This window comes from Neopsephotus bourkii, unplaced genomic scaffold (genome assembly GCF_033783945.1).
Source record: "Neopsephotus bourkii isolate Nb327-2 ecotype Australia unplaced genomic scaffold, CSIRO-AGI_Nbou_v1 NB_1820, whole genome shotgun sequence".
NCBI lineage: Eukaryota > Metazoa > Chordata > Aves > Psittaciformes > Psittacidae > Neopsephotus > Neopsephotus bourkii.
The window spans coordinates 3,863,932-3,885,047 of NW_026902293.1; the positions used below are offsets into that span (position 1 = coordinate 3,863,932).

At 40.5% G+C, this 21,116-nt stretch overlaps 1 protein-coding gene across 8 annotated transcripts in view; it reads left to right on the plus strand.

Annotated features, from left to right (window-relative positions):
• CHD7 (chromodomain helicase DNA binding protein 7) overlaps positions 1-21,116 on the plus strand; it is a 136,049-nt gene that overhangs the window by 60,868 nt on the left and 54,065 nt on the right. For 5 of the 8 annotated variants that reach the window (XM_061342815.1, XM_061342818.1, XM_061342817.1 and 2 more), the window contains 2 exons: positions 12,338-12,759; positions 20,969-21,107. In XM_061342815.1, coding sequence (XP_061198799.1) covers positions 12,338-12,759; positions 20,969-21,107 — 561 coding nt within the window. Of the gene's footprint in view, positions 1-12,337; positions 12,760-19,651; positions 19,960-20,968; positions 21,108-21,116 lie in introns of those variants that run through there. The other 3 variants (XM_061342816.1, XM_061342819.1, XM_061342821.1) reach the window with 3 other exon arrangements.

Genomic DNA, 21,116 nt, shown 5'->3' on the forward strand with positions numbered 1-21,116 from the left:
AGAGGGACAGACATCAGTAGAGGAAATTTAAAGAACACAGAGTTAAATGTTCAAATACATACATCTACCTTTGTAATACATGTGTATGTGCGAAAAAAGAAGTAGCTTCTAGCTCTACTTTTGCTGTCTCCTCACATACTTAAATTTGACACCTTAGAGCTTTTAAGCATCAGTGCCTCTGAAAGAGGGATGTGATGAGGACACTCAGAAAATTCTTTAATTGTTCATTGTCATCTGCAGAATCTGCCTTGTTTGTATCTACAGGTAGCAAGTCATTTTTGGTTATGTTTCTGTGTACCTTGTCAGTTGTCCTGGGATCAGCTGTAAGAGTTATTTCTCCTTAGTAGCTGGTGCAGTGCTGTGCTTTCAACTTTAAGTATCAAGAAACAACAGAGCAAGTTATAGAAATTATTAAACTATGTAATTTAGTACACATCTTATACGATTGTGTTTACAGAATGATAGCAAGCTGCAAAGGTGGAAGTTCAGAAAGATGTGAAGTAGGACTGTTGATACATATTTCTTGTGCCTATGAAATAGGATGTAATCTGTGTATGTAGATGTATTTTTTATTGTTCCCTTCTACCTGCACAAGATCAACTGTGATAGAAACAGCTGTTTCATTTGGCTTTGTTACTTGAGGTGTGGCCTGATAATCTATTTACTGTATATTATCCAGTAAATCCAATCTTGAATATCACTGAATCTCCTGAAACAGTTTTACTCTTTTACAGACACTGTCTCTTCATATTTGGTAAAGAATAAATAGCTAAAAGAGCTCTTTTTTTTGTAGTAATTTTGATCGTAACACAGGAAAACACCAACAGCCACTAATTCATTCATCTTCTAAATTCTCCTACAATTCATATTCTCCATTGTACGTATGAGGAAACCAGGACAGCAGCAGGAGTTGCCTTAAGCCAGAGTTACAGGTGCAGGATTTGGGGCTTTTTAGTGTGTGCTGCCCAGAGCTGTATTCCCTAATGCCAAAGCCAGTAGTTACCCAAGTAGGTACTCTCTTGCAGTTGTGGTTGCGAACCTCTCAATAAGTCCTTTGCTGGAGGTTCATGTTGGAAAGAAATTAATACATAATTCAAAAGGGGGAAAAACCAAACAAGACAAAACCAAACTAAATCCCTTCTGGAAAAAAAACTGAGGGACACTGCAGTGAGTTGAGGCTGGTAAAAAAAAAAAAAGACAAGAAATTATCTTGCCTGATGTTCACTGCTTTCATTACAGACCATCTCCTTGCAGTCTTCCCTTTTCTGTACTGTTTTCAAGGTAACATGAGTCTTCTCTTCAGGATAATATCTTAGTCAGACCTAATTTAATCTAGAAGTCTTACCAGTTCTATGTGCTAAATGAGGCAGCAATTCTGGAAGTAACTAGAGAGGAGTCACCATGTATGTTGGAGATACTATTGTAAAATGTTAAGTACTTTGAAGTAAAATTTGTTTCGTAAGTGACACTAACATTTATTCTTTGTTTTTGACTATTTGAATTAATAATTTAGATTGACATTAAAAAAAAAGATGTTATAGTAGTTTTTCTTAGGGTTATGGTGAACTGTAATTCTTTGTCCAAGGCAACATTGCATGTTTACTATTTCACTTGCAGTGTGACTTGCTTGGTCAGTGTCTGAAGAAAGCTTTTGATTTTCTGCGGGGCAAAACCAGTTTAATGTTGGATAAAAATGGGTTAAAAAAGTCACTCCAATTTATTAGGGACAGCTAATAGAAATAAGTGGTAGTGAGATTTCGGAGTTCCTTTTTCTCTTGCGATGTGGAGCCTCTTTGTGACTAAGGAAATGGCATTGAGAATATCAAAATGTTAACTTTTAAATAATATTAAGTTGTGAATCTTCTTGTACTAAGTGTGCTCATCTGGACTGTGAGATTGTAACAACAGCAAGGAAAACATTTTTGAGATTTGGAGCAGACGTAAACAGTAAAGACAGGATGATTGAGCTACTGTGGATATATATATATCAGAAAACACTGACCAAACATGGCCTTTTGGGGAAAATTCTGAGAGGAGGTCCTTTTAATCAGAATTAAGTTGGCAAACTTAAAGATTAACATAATAATAATCAAAGTTGGTTTAGACTGGTTTAGCTTGGTGGTGCCATATGTTTTTTATGGTACTAGAAGTTCGTGGGATCATTGACTTCTGTGTGCTTTCTAAAATTTGTAGCCAAAAAAGCCTTGAGTACAAGTTGTAGTTAAAAAAAAAAAAAAAGTTCCAGCTCAAGTAATGAATCAAAAGTCTTCATCTTTTGATTGTGAATACAGTGCAACTGCACATTGCAGAGAGAGGGGGGGGGTGGCAAGGCAAGAAAGAGTATTGTATTATTTGTCTAGTGGGGCCTGTTACAAGTCATAAAAATACTGGTGAACTAAAAGTTTGTCAGCTGCAAACTGAAACCAAAGTGTAATTATCTGTGTCGGTAGTGCTGCTTTTAGTGCTTTAAGGTCATTTTTCTTCAGTTGGTGCACTCTATCCACAAGATATCCTGGTGAAATTGAAAAAATCTTGCTGCAAACCATGGAAGAATTCAGAATGTTTGATTATTTAATAGAAATACTTACAGATGGCATTGTGGAAGTATTGTGGGACTTCAGTGGGACCTCCTGTATAGAGACAGGAGTAAAAATTCAGAGTTTTGAGTCCTTTGTTGCATCTGTTGAAATCTTAAACCTCTAAGGCCATTTTCTTGAGCTATTGGAACATGGTATATATTTATACCTTTGGGGAAAACCTGCTCTTTTTTTATGAGGGCTTGCAGATAGAAGTGATAAAGTTCTTAGTACAGGTTCTCTATGAATTGCATCCTCTATTCATCAGCCTCATGATCTGATGTTTAATGTCTGTCATTAAGTGATTGATATATTTTTTGATATGTGCAGGCTTCTTAAACATGCATGTTTAGCAAGTCTGGAATGTGATGGGGGTGGGAAACTTTTAAAACAAAAATGCAGAGCTCTTGTTTTCCTAGGTGTGTAAGGAAGGGGTTAGGAAAATGCTAAGGTCTTACCAAAAGTCTTCCTAATGTTTTGGAACAAACAGCATATGCATATTACAGCGTATGTAATTGCCTAAAAATACATTTGAAAGTATTTTGATGGTGTTCACTGTATCTTACTGGTTTTTGTATGTGTGAAGTAAAGACCTTCAGATACTGCCCTCATTCATTTCTGCAAGAGGGCTTGGTGGGCAGCTGAGCGCCAACCTGTTTCCCGAGAGCTAGACCTGTTCCTTAGAAGAGGTGAACTAGACCTGTTGAAGACCTTAGAAGAGGGGTAAGAGGCTGCCCCAGGGCAGGTGTGTGTGTAATGTGAAGCATGGCTTACCATGAGAAGGCTGAAAGAACTATGATTAGTGTCTTTCTAAGGCTTCCTGACACTCATAGGGAGAGGCTGACAGATAACCAAGCCCAGAAGGACACGATGGTGCATGTAGACAAGCGTGGCACACAGGCATGGGCATGAAGTGTATAAAGCTGAGTTTGAGGACTTTTGGGCACAGGCATGATGTAAAAAAATATATACACACAGAGTGGTGCCAGCTAAATAGACCAGGGCAATGCACACTTATATCTACACTGCTCCCATCTGTGCTCATACCTGCTCCAGGTGTACTTCCTTACAGTCTTTATTGCAGTTTGGTCCTTTTGATTCATTGTTGAAAAGCATTTCATATTGTCCTTACAAACAACAGACTAGGGTTCTCCGGGTGTCCATCAAATGGGTGGTATTTCCGAAGCTTGTATTCACTTGATCCTTAGGTGCCGCAGAGTGGGCAGGAGGAATGAAATATTTCCTGGCCTGATGATCTTCAGCTTCATCTAGTAAAAAAACCCCTAAAGCAAACATTCTGCTTTTCTCTATTGTTCTTTCTTCCTTAGCTTAAAATGGACCTTATTTGATGTAAAACATGAGAAGATAAAGTATACTTTATCTGAATTCAGATAAAGCATATTTTATTAGAGATTTTGCAAATAAAAAAATAGATCACTTCTGAATTTATATATGCACCTTATATTTTTATGTTCTTTAATAGTATGTATCTCTTACATAAACATGTAAGATTCGGATATTTCTTACTATCTTTCACGTATATTTTTTACATATATAGCCTGTTAAATAAGTTTTCTTGTTAACTTGTTTTGGGGCTAGAAGGGGTACAGTTTAAAAGTACCAGAATAGAAACACTTTTTGCTGTTGCAGCATAGAATGTTTTTGCTCTTACTGCTGCTTGCAGCAGCGAAAGTATACACGGAACTTTTTCAGTTGTCTGCGGTCAGAAGAAGCAGTATTTGCAACATGTATGCTGGTCTTTGATTTTCTCCTTAGTTATAAACCTGGTGCTGTTCACTCTCTGTCACTGTGATTTAGATTTGATAACGCTAGAGAAAAGTATTGATAGAAGTATATGTGAGCTAATTAAAGTCCCTCTTAAAATGGTTGAGTGACTTCTGTAGAAAAACAAAATCTAGGGGGATATATTATCACTTCAGTTACTGTGGGCAGGCTGTAAGCGCTTAATACACCAAGTCAGTCACGACTGTTTTGTTGAGTTTTCTTTTTCTGGGTAGGGTACAGGGCGTTAAGTAGAAATCATAGTTGGTATCAGAGTGTCATAACCTGTGGTTATGGCAGGCAGTGTGATGTAGGAATGGGTTACCCTTCAGGGAGGATAGGTCTCCGTTTATTTGAACACTTCCCTGTCTTCCCTCAGGACCTTGATTTCAGTGTGACTGGTGAAACGTGCCCAAGAGGGGGAAGATGCTCATGTTTTAACCAGAGGAACTGTTTCACTTTTCATGGTGGTGCTGAAGGGTCGTGGGGAATGTAGAGGCAAGCCCAAGAGCAACAGCTCAGCCTGTATATATGCTAAAATGATAAGTTAGTCTCTATAATGCTTATGCATTTAATAATAGCAGTTTCAATATTATTGCTTTGGTTGAATATGTGAAGGTGTTTCCTCCTTTATTCTCCCTTTCCTGGACAAGTTGAAGTATTGTACTAGGTCTTTTGGAAATCGTTTCATCCTGACACGTTCTTACTTTACTGTGTGACTTTCTAATCTTGCCTGGAGATGTGCAGCCACCACCTTGTTTTAGAGTGATTGGAAGAGACCAGAGTGGTAAACCATGGATATTCTGTAATCCAAGGAATTCTCCAGTAAGCACTAGATTATCTTGATAGCTGTGCTTGGGTGTAACTTCACAGAGAAGCTATCCACATTTTAAGTACAGGTTCTACTTGGCAGAAGGAAGATCTTAACAAAAAGATGCTTATGGGCCACTTCAGAGTAGGACTCTTGCTGCTCTGCCTGTCATTTTCCCACCTGTGGTATAGACTGCATGGCATAAACTCTGCAGAACTTCTGTGGTAAAACTCATGTTGGCATGTTTCTGGCATGTCTAGTGCTTGATAACTGCGCATACAGGTAAAGGAAACCTAATTTCTGTGGTCAGGGGAGGCAGGCTTGAGCTAGACAAGCTGTCAACATGAGCAATACGGCTTTTGCCAACCAGTACCTAATTGTCCCACCCTTTCTCTGTGTTCCTACAGCCAGAGCTAGTTAAGACTTGCCAGAATGGTGAGTCTTCGACCAGTCTACATGGCAATGATGGAGGCTGGAGTCTGGCTACATTGTGCAATATTTAGGACCTGCCCTGCTAGCATTAGGAGCAATCTTACGCTGCTGTCTAAGGCAGTATATATTGCAAAGTAATGCGTAGCAAAAAAAGCCTTAATAAAATGTTTGTCTTGTGGACCATCACAGTTACATTAGCAGTTACAAACAATCCATGTGGTAGCTGTTGCAGTTTCTTAGTGGAAAGTTAATTTGCAGCATACATGCTTCATTATCATAGGGGTGGGAATTGTCTGACCAACACTGTCAATTCTGATCGATGGACAGCAACTAGAGAGCTCTCTTACAGGACAAGTTATTTGTTTTTTGAGCTGTGAACAAACCATTGGTGCTTATTGCACTGACTAATACCCCACAGGCTTAGTAATATCTCTCACTTTTATGTGAGCATGACACAGTGTTGCTACATATGATTACTGTAAAATACAATGGGATGTTTGCTTTTTGGATAGCCACATTAGTATCATTCATATTTTGTAATCTGTGTTACTCCACAGGACACCTGACCAGAAAACAGGTAATTCTAATACTGGTACTGTAGCTGTGCTGAGACTTAATTAAGGATCTCTGTATTTTGTATAGCATATTTCTACTCTTCTGCATACAGTAACTGGGTGATACTTTCAGCTCCACCGAATCAACAGTGATCAGACTCTTGCATTACTGGCTAAGGGCATTAAGATTGGTTTTAATCACTTCCACTGCACTGTTAGGATGCTGCTGGCATCAGAATTACAGCAGTTTTGATTCAGAGCTTTTCTGAAAACTTTGGATCAGAAAGTCTTAACTTTTTAGTAGTTGCACCTGATTTTCAAAGGCTGTCTCCATTAGCAGACACAGAGCAGGAAGATTTAGGATAGCCTTAGAATATTCTGTACTATACTAAGACTTGTGTAAGAAATAAAATGGTATTGCAGCAGCACTTCATTAAAAAGTGAACTTTTTTCATGCAGACTGATTTTTTAATTGTGAAGTTGTGTCTTGCTAAGAAGGCGTTAATAGAACTTTGTTTTCCATACATTTTAAGCTGTGTTTTGTAGAAGTACGGCAAAAGACAAGTACAAGATTCCTGTTGGGTCTGTTTGCAAAACAGACTTCTTTCATTTTCATCTGGTGTGATACCATTCCCTTTATTGCAGAGAAGATTGCTGAAAACACTAGTTTTATAAATGCAAGTTCTCATTTTTGAACTACAGTGTTTTTAGAGGAGTTTCTGAAATACTGAGATACCAGTTGTCACATTGCCCAAAATATTTTTAAATTACTAATAATTTTCTTAAAGACATACACCATCTTCAAGACAGCAGTTCCACAGGAGAGGGAAGGAATCATCATTCACAATAAAGGAGAAGAGATGATTGGTAAAACAGACTTCGGAAAGAATTATGTGTGTGAGCAGTTTTGAGGATGTTTCTGGGCTTCAGTTACTACAGGAAAAAGTACTGCACAGCTGTACTGTTGTTGTATGTAGGTGCTCATATTTGGTTGCCATTCCGGAGGTGGTGCTGGTTCCTGTTTACTCTGGAGCTTTTACTGGTATGTGAGCTTTGCAGATGGGCAACGTCTGAGAAGATTTATGTTATTCTAGAAAAGCCACAGCTTGCTTCACACAGAGGGAGCACCGGGACAGGCCTAATGCTGAAAATGTTGATGAGACAAGTTGAGAATTGCAGGAACAAAGCAATGTATGGAGACATGATGTGGAAACTTACCAAGTTCTTTGTTTGGAGGATAGTCAAGATGAGTAGCTTGTTCAGAATAATCCAGCGGGATGATGAATCCTCTAATTAACCTTTGAAAGGAAGAATCATGGAGGCATTTCTGCCTGTGATGGCTTTTAATACCTTGTGGGCTGTGCTGTTGGGAAGGATACAAATTCAAAACCTGTGATCTCTGTGGCAGTAGATAGAGCTGCTTCCAGAAACCATGCTGTAGTTTGCCTTGTGTTTGAAAAGGTTGCAGTTTTAACTTTTCCAAGTGAAGGTAATGCTGTAACAGGACCACAGTTGCCGCAAATGAGAATATTCAGTAATGATTTATCTAATGTGCATAAATATGCTGGAGAGGTCTGTATTTTGGAGCCAATGGGAACTGACTGAGCACTGGCTCTACTGTTACACAACTTGGTTCAAGAAAATTTAAATAAAGTGTGGTTACAGTAGATCTGTTTTAAAATATGAAGAAGCCCAGGGAGTCTGGAAGGGAAAATCAAAGTAATCCTGGTAAAAAGGAGCTTTTTTTGTTTGTTTTGTGCTGATGTTTAAATTTCATGAAGTTAGCGAGTCATGTTGCATACTTCACTGCCCTTTCTTCGTTCTCCGTAAAGCTCAATATTGGCTCAAGTTGCTGCTCTGCTAGGGAAGGAATACTCAGCTACTTTTAGTGCTTAAGTACAGTTGATCGTGGTTCAATCCTTGTTGAAGCAACAAAAAGATTCTCCTCCTTAACCTCCCTCCCTGCCACTAACCCTGGCTGGATTAATCCTACATGCTGTCCATCTTGCCACTTCATGTAACAGGCCTGGTTTGAGATATCTTTCTGTGCTTCGGGCTGCAGGGAATGATCTTGGGTCTAAACGTGGAAGCAGCTGTGAAACACAGGCAGCCTCACTTTTAATTTTTCAAGTCTTGGTTATAGCATGTTTGGAAGTTTTAAGTATGAATTCCACAAAGGTGAGATTTTTACACTCCATAAACGGTTTCTCAAATAATGTTTTCATTTGTTGGCTTCTAGTGATAATGCAAAAGCATATTTTCCTCCTGGGTAACCTGTTGAGCTGCAAATTATTTTAACTCCTCAGAGTTCCAGAAGAATCCCTGTTTTGCTGTAATAAGCTGCGATCTTTATGAGTGTCCTGCATTGTGATATTGCATGTTAATAGCATTGATTAACTGTCAAGCAGTGGGAATTGATGAGCAAATGTCCATTGTAAAATGAAATGGTATCAGTGAAGACTGTACCATGCGCCTGGTTAGGGAGGTGACGAGCTCCAGTAGTCGCTGGTAGGAGTATTAATGTGAGCTCCAGGTTTTTTCGCATGATTAAAACAGGCCATCTGTTCTTTGTTAAATGTTTACAAAAACAGCTTTTCTCTAAAAGATTTAAAGAGATGTGGGTCTATAGTAAACACACCAATATTTTTGAGCACCTTTTTCACCTTATTTCAGATAATACCAAAAATAATTCTGCTGCAATTTCAAATAGGATGAATACCTATTTTTGTTTAATCTTCACTGTTTTCTTTTCCCTGGAAGATTAAATTCTGTACCAACATACTAAATTATAGCTTTGTTATTACGAAAAGCAGCAGGAGAAGCGATTTCTGTGAAGTATGCAGATAAATGTTTCACTCTTTTGGTCAAAATTTGTAATTTTTTTTTTTTTCCATTTCATAAATGGAAAATGGGATCTTCCGTTAGAAATTGTGACCCTGTACCTAGAGTTAATCCTTTGTCGATGCAAAGAAGTAGAACTATTTGCAATAATTCCCTGTGGTAGGCTTAATCTAATATTTGCTAGTGAAAGCCCATTTTTCCTTTTCTCCCTTCTTAAGGAAGCACAGACAACTGGGTTTGGGGTAAGAAAACGCATCTTTCAAGCTGCTTTCAATCTCCTCTTTTCACTAGATTTGTGCTGCTCCTACACAGCTTCACACTAGGGAGCAATGTGGGGTTGTCAGTTAGGGATAAACTGTTTTAGCATATTGCAGAAGTGTAGGCACAGACTTCCTAGAAAAATAAAGTTAATCAGACCCATTTCTTCGAAAGAGTGCTACAATTTAAAAGATCACATACAAGTGTATTACAAAATGTGCCAAACTGTAATGGGAATGGCATGTGGCAAAAGTATTTTCAAGTAAAAGGAAATATAACCAAAGCCTAATTGAGGCACAGTTGGCTTTTGTGTCTTAATGTTTCAGGGACTGTGAATGCTATGAAACAAAACCATAGTATTTTAATTTGTATGCTTGGTAAGGCACATAACTTGGTACTGTTGGCAAAGGTAAGTTTTGTTTGAATACTTGGTTCATGCATAAGGTTTAAGTCTAATACATAGTCTGGGTTGTTTCAGAGCACAAGAAGGACTCTTTCGGCTAAGCTTTTTGAGGTAGTAAGAATCTGAATTTTCATAGGATGACATCCTCCAGAGGCTGAGTACTACAGTGTGACAACGATTGCTTTAGCTTCTGTCCACACATTAAAACTACAAATGTCAAATCATGAAGGGCTGACATTGCTGTTGTGGAGACTTGGAAACCTGTCTGCATTATGACTGTGCTGGAAGTTGTTGAGACTTCTAAACCAACCAACCGACCAACCCCCCCCCCAAATTGTTAGAAACAAGGATTTTATTTTTTTTTAATTGAATTTAAAAGGTAATGAGCTATAGTGAAGCATGTATAAAACTTCATAGTGATTTCAGTGGCATGGTTTGTATCACTAATTGAAGGTGCAACCTTGAAAATTTTATAGAATTAAATTTATATGGCATTACTGGATTTCTTGTGGGTTTCAGTGTTTGTTGGATCGGCTGTTTCACATGTGTAAGAGGAATTAAAATAAGCTACCAGTTCTGATTTGTTCTAAAAAGGTTTTAGATAGTTGTAAAAGTTTTGCTTAATATGGCAAACAAATACTGTAGTGCCAAACACAAGGTACTTGTTCAGTACAAATTTTACAAATCATAAAAAGAAAAACTTAGTTTTCTTATGGTGTGCACAGCAAATGAAGAGCATTTAAAGAGAGTATTGCGGTGGACAGTGCAGTGAAAGCATTGATGAAACTTGCACTCAGGGTCTCTGAAAAATGTGGGATGCATAAGATGTGAAATAGCAGATAATACAGAAATATACTGACTATCTGAAATGTAGGTTAAAAGTACTGCTCTGAAAATCTGTGAATAAGAAGTACTTCCAGGTGACCTGTGTAATATTTGCTGTCTTCTCCTACCTAAAATTAAGTGTTGGTACAAGTACGTAATCGTACGAGGTATGGAGAAGACAGCTTTGTTCTGTGTCACAGAAAAATCTGAGGAGACAACCAGAATTCAAAAGCAAGGAGAAGATTTTAAAATATTTCTATGTAATGCATCGTTGGACTGCAGAACTCATTGGTGCCACTGACTTCCTGGGATCGGTATTTTCTATACAGATATCCACAGTCTTTGTGAACTTCCCAGAGCGAAGACGTGTTACGGTGACCAGCGATTTCTAGCAGAGGTGTTGGTTCATACTTCAGGATGCTTAACACGAGATTGCCTTGAACTGGAGCTGATTGATATGGTGCTAACGCAACAGGTGCATCAGGCTTGCATTAGAGCTGAATTTCCACTACAGCTAAGAGCTGTTACACTAAAAAATGCCTTAATAAACAGGTGGAGGGCAGAAACATGCAGAAGTCACCCTGGAAGTTCTTGGTTAAGCCAAGTAGACCTGTCCTGGAGTCTCCTCCATGAAGAACCGTAACTTCTAGCTTGTACCATTCAAGCCTTTCCCAAAGATCGATAAAGAGTTGTCTTTCTCTTTAAAACCTTGCTGCTTCTGTTGCTTGTGTAGCTTCTGAGTACGTGAGTTTATTCAGGCAGAATGGGGGTTTTGCTACTGTGAAGAAATGCTAATGCAGAATTTTTCTATCTAGAATCATGCCAGCTTAATTTTTAGGGAAGAAAAAAGGAGAAGAAACAGAGAGAGAGGGTGTGGGAGATGGTTTGACCATATATGTGGTTGTAAGAAAGGCAGCAGTAGTGTCATGCTATTACTTTTCTTCTTGAAAAGTACTGTCATGTTGCATTTATAGCCACAGGCAGGCAGAGAGGAGAAGCAGATTAGAGCTTCAATATGCTTCAGAGTCATGGTAGAGCTTGGACCTTTTTTCATTGCAGATTCATGGATCTTTGTGCAGAATAGAACCATTAAAAAGAAAAAAGTTGCAAATACAACCAATACGTTTAGACCAGGCACTTGACATTTGTATAATTGTACCTAGGTTTTCATGTACCTTGTAAGTCTGGTGTAATCCTGATAAACTGTAGAAACTTTGAAATAGACTGTTTTTTCAGGTTCACAAACACTTAAGGTAATTCTCTGTCCAGTCTGTAGCAGGAACAAATCTCTTTCAATCACAAATAGGGAGCTGTGGATCTTTGACATAAGATGTTGCATTATATTTCATTTTAAAGTGGCTTAATCCTTCACATGCTGATTCAAAATACCTCCTGTCACAGCTGTACCAGTGTAGATTGCCTTGGTTAATTTTTTATAAATGCAGCCTGTGAATATACTGTATTTTTCTTTGCATGTCTAGAAACAAACTTCAGGTGCAACTGAATAATTTGTAACAAGTTATTTGTTCTACTAACAACTATTTTGAGATATTTGAAATAACAGTTGCTTTCCTTTTGCATCTGAATGTTGACGACTCTAAATTATGGTTCCACTTTACACACAAGCTTTATAATGATTTTACTCTTGCTATATCAAGAATTTCTGGTCATTTTGCATGTTTTAACTGCAGACAGCTTTGGGGTTTACTATTTTACTGTACGATGTTTCAGACATGCTACTGGATTAAACTTCTACTTAGTATTTTCTCTGTCTGTAACCCGTTGCTCCAAAAGAGTAAAGTTGTAGAAATCAAAGTTGCAAATCTCCAATTCTGTTTCTGTTTGTCTCTCCCAGCATTCTCCGTCGGAACCCTTTTTAGAGAAACCAGTGCCGGATATGACTCAGGTTAGTGGACCGAATACCCAGCTTGTGAAAAGCGATGATTATCTGCCAGCAATTGAGCCGCAGCCACAGCAAAAGAAAAAGAAAAAGAAAAACAACCACATCGCTGCAGAAGGTCCCAGTAAAGGTTTTGGTAAGGAAGACTTCCCTGGGGGACTGGACAGCCAGAATCTAAGCAAAAACTCAGTGGATTGCTCCCAAGAAGAGAAGAAGAAAAAGAAAAAGCCCAAGACAAAAAAAGAACCGAAGGATCCTAAAGAACCCAAGGAAAAGAAGGAACCCAAGACCCCCAAAGTCCCTAAGACCCCAAAAGAGCCAAAGGAAAAGAAAGCAAAAAATACCACGCCAAAACCCAAGACCAGCAAAAAGACAAGGTAAGTCAGGAAACTTCTCTATGTGATCAGAAAAAACCTGTGTGTTTGTGGGATTTCTAGAGCATCTGTGCTAAATGGTGTGGGTGGAGAGGAAATCTTGTTTTGTCGTTTGCCTTCTACCATCTACAACATCATGTTTTTGCGGAGCTTGGGCACATTTCTCTTGTTTGGCTTTCCTGTTCATGGCTTCACAGTTATTTTAAACAAGCTGGAAAGGCAGGAGGTTAATTTTTCTCTCAATGCATAAGATTTTCTGGATATGTTAGATTTCTGAACTAACTCTCTGCTAATGCTTATCTGTCCTTTTATGTGGTTTGTGTACTAAAAAATTAAATTGCTTCAACATTAATGTATGTTTGACCAAATCCAAAGATGAAGGCTTAGAGTAGACAGGTTTGATGATATTTTTCTCTCTGAAGTAGTAAGGTACTTCACATTGTTACATGCTGTAAAACCCTTACAGGCACTATTTTATACCGACACAACCCATGACCTATAAGTTCTGCTGTTCAAAAGGCATTTTTATATGAATACTGACATATCGTTACTGCAGGAATTATATTAATTTTGCTGTTTTATGTAAAGACAATGTTCCTAGCAGAAACTCGTTGTGGATAAACCAGATGCTTCAACTCTTGTTTCTTACCTGTTCTCACTCAGCATGTCCCTTTATCAGGATAGGCTTAAAACGCTACAGAACAGTATGAGAAGGAACAAACTGCTGTTACACATGAGTAAATACGTCGTAGATAATAACATAGATTCTTTCTTTACCCCTCAACTCCCTAAACACCATGATTATAAATGCTTACTTGAAAGAAATCTGAGAGGAAAAAGACATTAAAGCTCAATATTTTTTTTTCTTTTTTTCATTTGTACCTAGAATTTCTTACAACTGTTCTGAATTTGTTCCAAACATCTGAATCTGTTTTTCAAGATGTGGCTAGCATTATAAAATATAACTTCCAGATGGAAGCACAGCCAGACTTGGTTAATCCAAATCACTTTGCAAAATCCATTTGTATTAGGGTTTAAAAATTGTGGTTAATGAATCAGCTTTGCATATATGCTACAAGACTTACTCTTGGGTAGGTCTGATACAGCTATATGGCTAAATGAGGCATGGACAGTAAGATGTTACTTGTTCCTGTAGTAAGAAAGAGAAGTTTCCGTACTAGCAGAGACAACGTTTCCTGAAGAACTTACAAACACTGGCTAGTAAAATCAAATATTGTCCTGAACAGGCTATAGTAACTGGTCAGTAAATTAGTTTACCTATTGCAGAAGCTGCTTTGGCTGTGTTACAGACTGGTGTGACAATGGGGTTTACATATATAGCAATTCACAGCTTAGAAAAACTGAAATTATGTATCTCGAAGTATGTGTTTTTGAAACCCAAATACCGTATCAGCCAAAATAACCTTTTTGTTCCATTTTCCTATACCCAAAGATTTAGAGGCTGACCAGGCCATATTGTCATGGTATTGAGCATCTCCCAACAATTTTTGCCACTAAGAAGTAAAAAAGCTTTTACTGCAGGACTTCTCAGTTAGTGCAGTTTTACAGACTCTTTACGATGAAGCTCAATGAGCAATGGTTAGAAGGAGCCTGCTCAAAAACATGCATGGGTTCCTCTGGCTGTGCTGGACATCAGCCTTCAGAGCTAGTCTGTCCTGTCCACTCAGTCCTAATATCTTTCTGTGCATCTCCCTAAATCTTGGCTTGTGCCATGCAGATTAAGGGAAGATTGTTTCCCTCGAAGGAATAAATCACTGCTTTCTTAGTTGTATTTGTAGGAGAGTCTTTATTCTCTTTCCCCTGCGATGACTCTTGTCCCTGGGTGGTTAAATGAGTTCTAGTTAAGTACTGACTCCTGTTTTACCTGTGAGAGAAAGATGTTTGGACCAGCATTAGGAGCATTTGCTATTCCTTATGCTTAACTCAGGGGTGTGGAGAAAGTCCTAGTTTTTCCATAATGGGTTTGTGTCTCTGTTATCAGATGCTCTCCTGAAATCAAAATTGTTCTCATTTTGTGGTCTTGTCAGCTTCATTATCAAACTTCTTTGAAGAACTGTGAGACTGTGTTGGGATGCTGTGCTGCCAAGGAATGTTAAACCAGTGAAAGAACTTTGCTTACTTTGGCAGCATCACAGACAGGGGAACCTGTCCACTGGCAGATCCCTGAATCAAGTTTTTAAATAAATCAATAGTACAAACATTTAATCATCTGAGCCACAGTATTTCAGCCGCACTATCTCTGGAAAGGAAATATTACAGTAGCTGAGATGAGTGAGATTAATGCAAGGTAATACAGATTATGGATGATTATGTGGAACTAAAGTATTTTTATCAAGTTAGTGTCTGGCATATATTTACTACTACTGGTTCTGTTGCTCAGTATTTTGTTTTTAAGCATTGAAAGCAGTAGTGTGATTTTTAGATTTCTATATGCTGTACAAAACTAACAGCTTTAAATCGTGAATAAGATTTCTTTTAATAGTTTTAATAGAAGCGTTTTGCATTCATGTAAAGTTCAGGTAAATACAGTCAGACATAGAAGATGTACTTACTGAAGGGCAACAGTTTTTAGGATAGAGCACAACAAGCCCTTGATAGTTACTTTTGACACATGCTGTATTAGAGGATACACACAGATAAAAAAGTCTGGTATTTAAGTATCTTAACCATTTTGTAATTTAATATAGCTCATAATTTAACCCTGCTATTTCAGTTCCAGTTTTGAGTAACAGTTCAATCCTTTTCTTAAACAACAACAAAAGAACAGAAAGTGTATCCTTCACGTGTCATCTCTCTTCAGTGTAAGTTGTGACAAAATGAGCAGCCTGGTGCTCTGAAATGCGCCTTCACATGAGGGACAAGTCAGATTGGGAGAATGGAAGAAACTACTTAATTTCATGCTTGTTTGAATTGCATGTCCCATGGCATCTTAACAAGAAAGAAAATATCCAAATGGGCTACTAGTATGTTATACTGCGTAGTAGGTGATTTTGAAACAAACATCACACTTTTAATACTGTGCCGTTACACTTGTAGTGAGTGTTAGCCCAATCCTGCCAATACAGAAAGGCAAATATAGGGGTGGTTGAAAAAAAAAAAAAATTACAAAATAAATCTATTGTGGACCAAACTAGTCAGGTTTGAAAGCAAAATATAGGTACACCTAGGATCACAAGTGAGGGTTTTTCATTAAGCTGTGTGAGTGCTATTATGTGGGCTGTTAATGTTATGGAGCCAGCTTCGGGCACATACAAAGCAGGCAGGTTTTTCCTAAAGTAGATGGACAGGGAAAGGCAAGTAGTCCTACTGAATTGCAAAGTCATGGCTCAGATGTCTGTTCCTCCTGTGCCTGTCCCTGGAGGAGATAAGGACCACCTGTTTGAGAAGATCACGCTGCAGCACAGCTGATACCTCTCCCACTGCTTCCTATGAAACCCTAGAGAGTGGCCACTGATAACGGTGGGAGAAGCAGGAAGGGTCAAATGGCAGCTCTTTGCAGGAGCTTGTCCCTCCTCCCGTGTCCTCAAAGCAGCGTGCTGCGCTTTGCAGGGCTGCCCTTATCTGCTTCCCCTGTCGCACGGGGAAACTCTTCGTCCTTCCCACACATGCATCAAGCAGGCTGGGATGCAGGGTAGGGCGAGTGTGTTGCTGCTCGCGAGAGGAGTGCTAAGCATGAGCATAATTACCTCTTTCAGAGGGAGGTGGAGACTGACTTTTTTTGGCGCACAGATTTGCTGTTTGTTGTATCGGAAAGGGGATGGCTCATGGCCACGGAAGCGGGAAGAGGCTGTGCGCAGGGGAGCAGTGCGGGCAGCAGGACGCGGCGCCCTGGGGAGCTGGAGAACAGGAAGAGAGGTCCCGAGCAGTGGTGGTAGTTTCCACTCCCAAGCTCGGATCATCCTGAGCGGGGCAGGAAGGGGCTGCCTGAGGGAGAGAACAGGAAATCGAGCGAGATTTCCATGTGTTCGTCCACTGGGGCTGTTCCTGTTCACACCTGTCCTCATCTCCCTTTTGAACTGGCCCAGCTGCCAGATACTTACCTTTGCCTTTGCTGCAGGCAGGTCTTGTGGGCTTTGCTGTTACTGAAGCATACTTCTGAGTAATGTGGCTGAGATTTCAGACTGGAAAACCCCTTATTGTCCTATTGTTTTTCCCACTTTTGTGACATATAAAAACCAGTTAAAAAGAAAACTGGTTTTGATTACACTAGGAGCTTTAAAAAAATGTTTTCCTCAGTTAAGGTAGTGTAGAAAGCCTCAAATCTGTAACTTAATTTTGAGAGAGTGGGATTTAATTTCCACAGTGGATGTGTATTTTTTTTCTAAGCCAGGTTCAAATATGCATTTGTCACAGGGCAGTATTGCCATATGGTAGAATAGGGATCAATAGCCTGTCTGACTTACTTTATATGTTTAAATTACAGAAAAAAATAATCATCCAAATTGTGATAGCTGTCATAAATTACACTAATAAACAGATCTGTTAAGTCACCCAGATCAGATGAAGTAGTAGCCCAATGTAAACATACAAGCTAATTACTTCCCCTCTTAATCCTGTGAAGCATGCCATGTTTTGGGGGGCATTTTTGAGTCATATGGTTTGGCCCTGTAAGTTCCTGGAGTTTGACCTAGCTCTGTAGATGGCTGCTTGACTAGCTGACACAACACACATTGTCGAAGTTTGGATGCTTGTCCTCAAATTGTGTAACTCAAGCTTTCTTGTCAGTTGTCCTTCTTGTCAGTTGTCCTACTTGAGGTTTTCCTCTTCAGCCTGTTCTCCTTGTTCCCTCGTCTGACCTTCTGTGGGTTGTCTTCTTGCTGATCCCCGTTGGTCAGTGTGCTGTGCAGTCCTCAGGGATGAGAGGATGGAACCCAAAAGTGGTATTGGGACAGCTAGATTGTAAGACATCTGATCTGAACTGTGTTTGTATCACCTGAATAGAAGGACTAATTTTAATTGACAGATTTAAAATATTTTAGTGTTTTTTTGTGTGGCAAATACTGCTTTAGTTTCTCCCGGGTTTCTAGTTCTTGATTTGGGACTGGATGCTATCTTGTCTCTAGTGAGACTTAGATAAATTTTGCATTCATGCGTATGTAAAAACAAATATGAGAGGTAGTTGCCTAAATGTGTGTTTTACAGCTCACTGTCCTCATTGCCAGATTTGGAAAGTACTGTCAGATGTGAATCCAGAGCTAAGTGTTGACACACAGACTAATGGTAATGGCAATGTATCTAAGGACAGGTTTTTACCTGCCTGTGCTTATATGTGGAAAAGTCATTCTGGTCCATTCCAGAATGGCCCGAGTATGATCTGCTAGGAAGTGGAAAGGCTGAGTCAAAAGTGGGTACATTTAATTGTCAGGAACAAATCACGCTGGCTCTGTGGGAAGATAGGACAGCATTGCTGATGCTGCAGCCAGCCAGGTGAAGCTGCTGGGTGTGTGATGTACTGGGAAGCAGCATGTTGCCTTGCTCAAGGGGACAGTGCTGTTCCTCTATGGTTTATTTGTACTTCACCTTCCTTTCTTTCTTTGAAAAGAAACTGTAGCTACTCATTTAAAAAGAGCAATTCTTCTGCTGAATTTAAAATCTGAAATTCTCAGTGGAGCTGCACACAGGCTTTGTTCTCCCCCAAGTTGGTGGCTCTCTCGTGCCTGTTTTTAACTGGCCTAGAAAAGGGGGAGATTAGAAACTGTGTCTGAATTGCTTCATCCGTGTATACGTTGTTACTGAGACTGACTCTGTTATGTTGAGGCTGGGGTCGGGGGTAGTATATATAGGTCATGAAACATTCGTTGTGGCAGGGCCTCCAAGCTAAGAGCAGGGAAGGGTCTGACAGAGGCTAGAAAGAGACGTTTGTCGGGGTGGGCCTGCGGGCAGTGCTGAAGTCACTGGGAGGGTCTTTGTCTGGGCCTCCACGGCTGGGGAGTACCATGGCCGGTGGTGGGTCGGTGGGCCCGGGGCAGGCAGGCTGGCCCTTGTTAGCGTTTTCCGGCCTTTCAGCACGCTAGTACTTTATCAAACCTCGGCCACGCTATTCTTCCCGACTTTAAGCCTGTTATTCATAGGCGGCAGTGCACCCGGGGCATGGCAGTAACGACTGCTGAACTTAATTGCGTGCTTCAGAGATTTACTGGGGTCATGGGCGAGAGGAGCGCCGGCCTGTCAGCTCGCTTTACCTGGTGGCGGCTGCCCGGGCAGGCAAACCTCCGATCCAAACACATTCGGCAAACACGTGAAGTTGGTTTTGGAAAGGGGGTGGGTTTTTTGGAAGCGGTTTCGCGGTGGTGTGGTGAAAGGCGGCCGGGGGGTGGGGGGGGGGGGGGGGCGCAGGCCTTGGCCGCGCAGGTGCCGGGCACGCCCGGGCGCTGATTGAGGGAAGCAGATGGCTGCAGTCGGTGGCCGCCAGCCAGCGGAGCAGGTGCTGGTCACGTGGCCGCGGGTTGCCGGGGCGACGCGAGCGCTCTCGGCGCGCGGATGAAAGGCAAGGGGCCCCGCTTCAGCTGCGGCTTTGTGCCATTGGTGGCAGCTAGAGCGGAAACAACCGCCGCGAGGCGAGCCGAGCCGCGCCGCACCGCACCGCACCGCACCGAGGGCCGGTCAGCGCCGGGCACAGCCCGCCCTCAGGGCCCGGCCGGTAGCCGCGCGCCTTCCGCGGGGTCAGGCTGCACCCACCGCCTCGTTTAGGGTTATTTATCTGCCAGTTGTCACAGTTTGAGGCGGTTTTTGCTGTTTTGTCATTGGGGAAAGATGTATTGCACCCTGTAATGCTACATAACACCAACTCGTTTTTAGAACTCACAGCGAGTTTTCATTTGAAAACTCTAGACTGTTTTTATTCATTTTAAATCAGTGTTACTTTAAAAACAGCTTGCAAAAACGGTATTATTATACCACAGCCTGAGTTGTCCCGCTCCCAAAGCGGTGTGTAAATGTATTGGGGAGTTTTAAATGACAGCTCCAACGTATGCCTTTTCGGTAGGCTGATGCGCTGATTGAAATGGACAGGAGTAAAGCTGGTGGTTGGATGAGGAGTTACAAGGCTGAGAATTACAAAGGAAAAACAAACCCCAGGCAGCGTTCTCGGCATGAAATTAAAACATCGAGGGTGCAGAAGCCCTATGGAAGTGGCTATGGAAGTGACAGAACATTTGGCAGCCTGTACTCACCGTTCATCGGGTACCAGTACATAACTCTGCTCTGCTCTCAAATGTCTTAGCAACTTTCCACAGCCAGCCTGTCAAACCAGTTAACAGGCCTGGGGGGTGGTTGACCACAGAGGGGGAAAAAGACTAGCAAAAACCCATGCCAGACTCAAGGGCTGAATGTGAATTAAAATTGCTAACTTTTACTATTGATTCTTCTTTGTTGCCATTTAAAAATTTCACTCCCACGATGCGCAAGATTGTCACAGTGCGTGATTTGGTGGCAGTGTATTTAAAGCTGGATTTTGATACGTGATTTGATGTCTTCACCAATTTTCAGGCTTCTGAGTGCAGTTGGAGAGATGTGGTCCCAGCTCTTCAGGTGGAGAATGTTTCCATGGGGGAGGAGGGGGAGAAACAATCCCCAGACCCTATCTCTGCCATCACAGTGGATATAGATGTTGTGTTGTGTAGATGCTAAGATACCAGCTGGATGGTTTTTGCTCCCATACAAGCAGTGGTTGCATGCACTGAGGCTGTTGGGGGTGCCCTCAGAGCTGATACAAAAGCACCTTTTCAGCCTGGAAATATCAGGGATGGTAGAAGAAAACAGAATTAATATCTCATTCGGTTCTTTGTTTTGGTAATGTTCCCTCTGGTTCCACTCACCTGGTCCACACGGTTAGTATCAAGACAACTGCACACATAATTCTGTTTCTCTTCATGTGTGTCAGCTTGCCCAAACATTGCTTTCGAAAAGCACAGGTTCTGAAGAGGGCAGAGTCTCATTTTGAGTTTCTTGTTGAATGCATATTCAATGTCACTGCCTAAGGTTTTGAAGGGAAGAGGCAAAGTGTCAAAGAATGGGAAACATATAGCTGTGGCCATGTATCATTGACTTTACAGTTGTTTTTAAATACTTCTGGAAAGCAGTTGAAAATAATGAAATCACTAACAACAAACATTTGCAGATTAACTGTTTTGTCAAACACCTTTTTCTTACATTTTTGTACTAATATTGATTAAAAATACTTCTGTTTCAGTAGCAAGAAACCAGATTCAGAAACCAGCACTGCAAAGAAAAAAGGTAACAAGGGAAAGGAAGGTTCTGAAAATTCAGATTTGGAAAAAACTCCGCCACCATCACCTCATCCTGAAGATGAAGATGACCCAGGGGTTCAGGTAATGCTC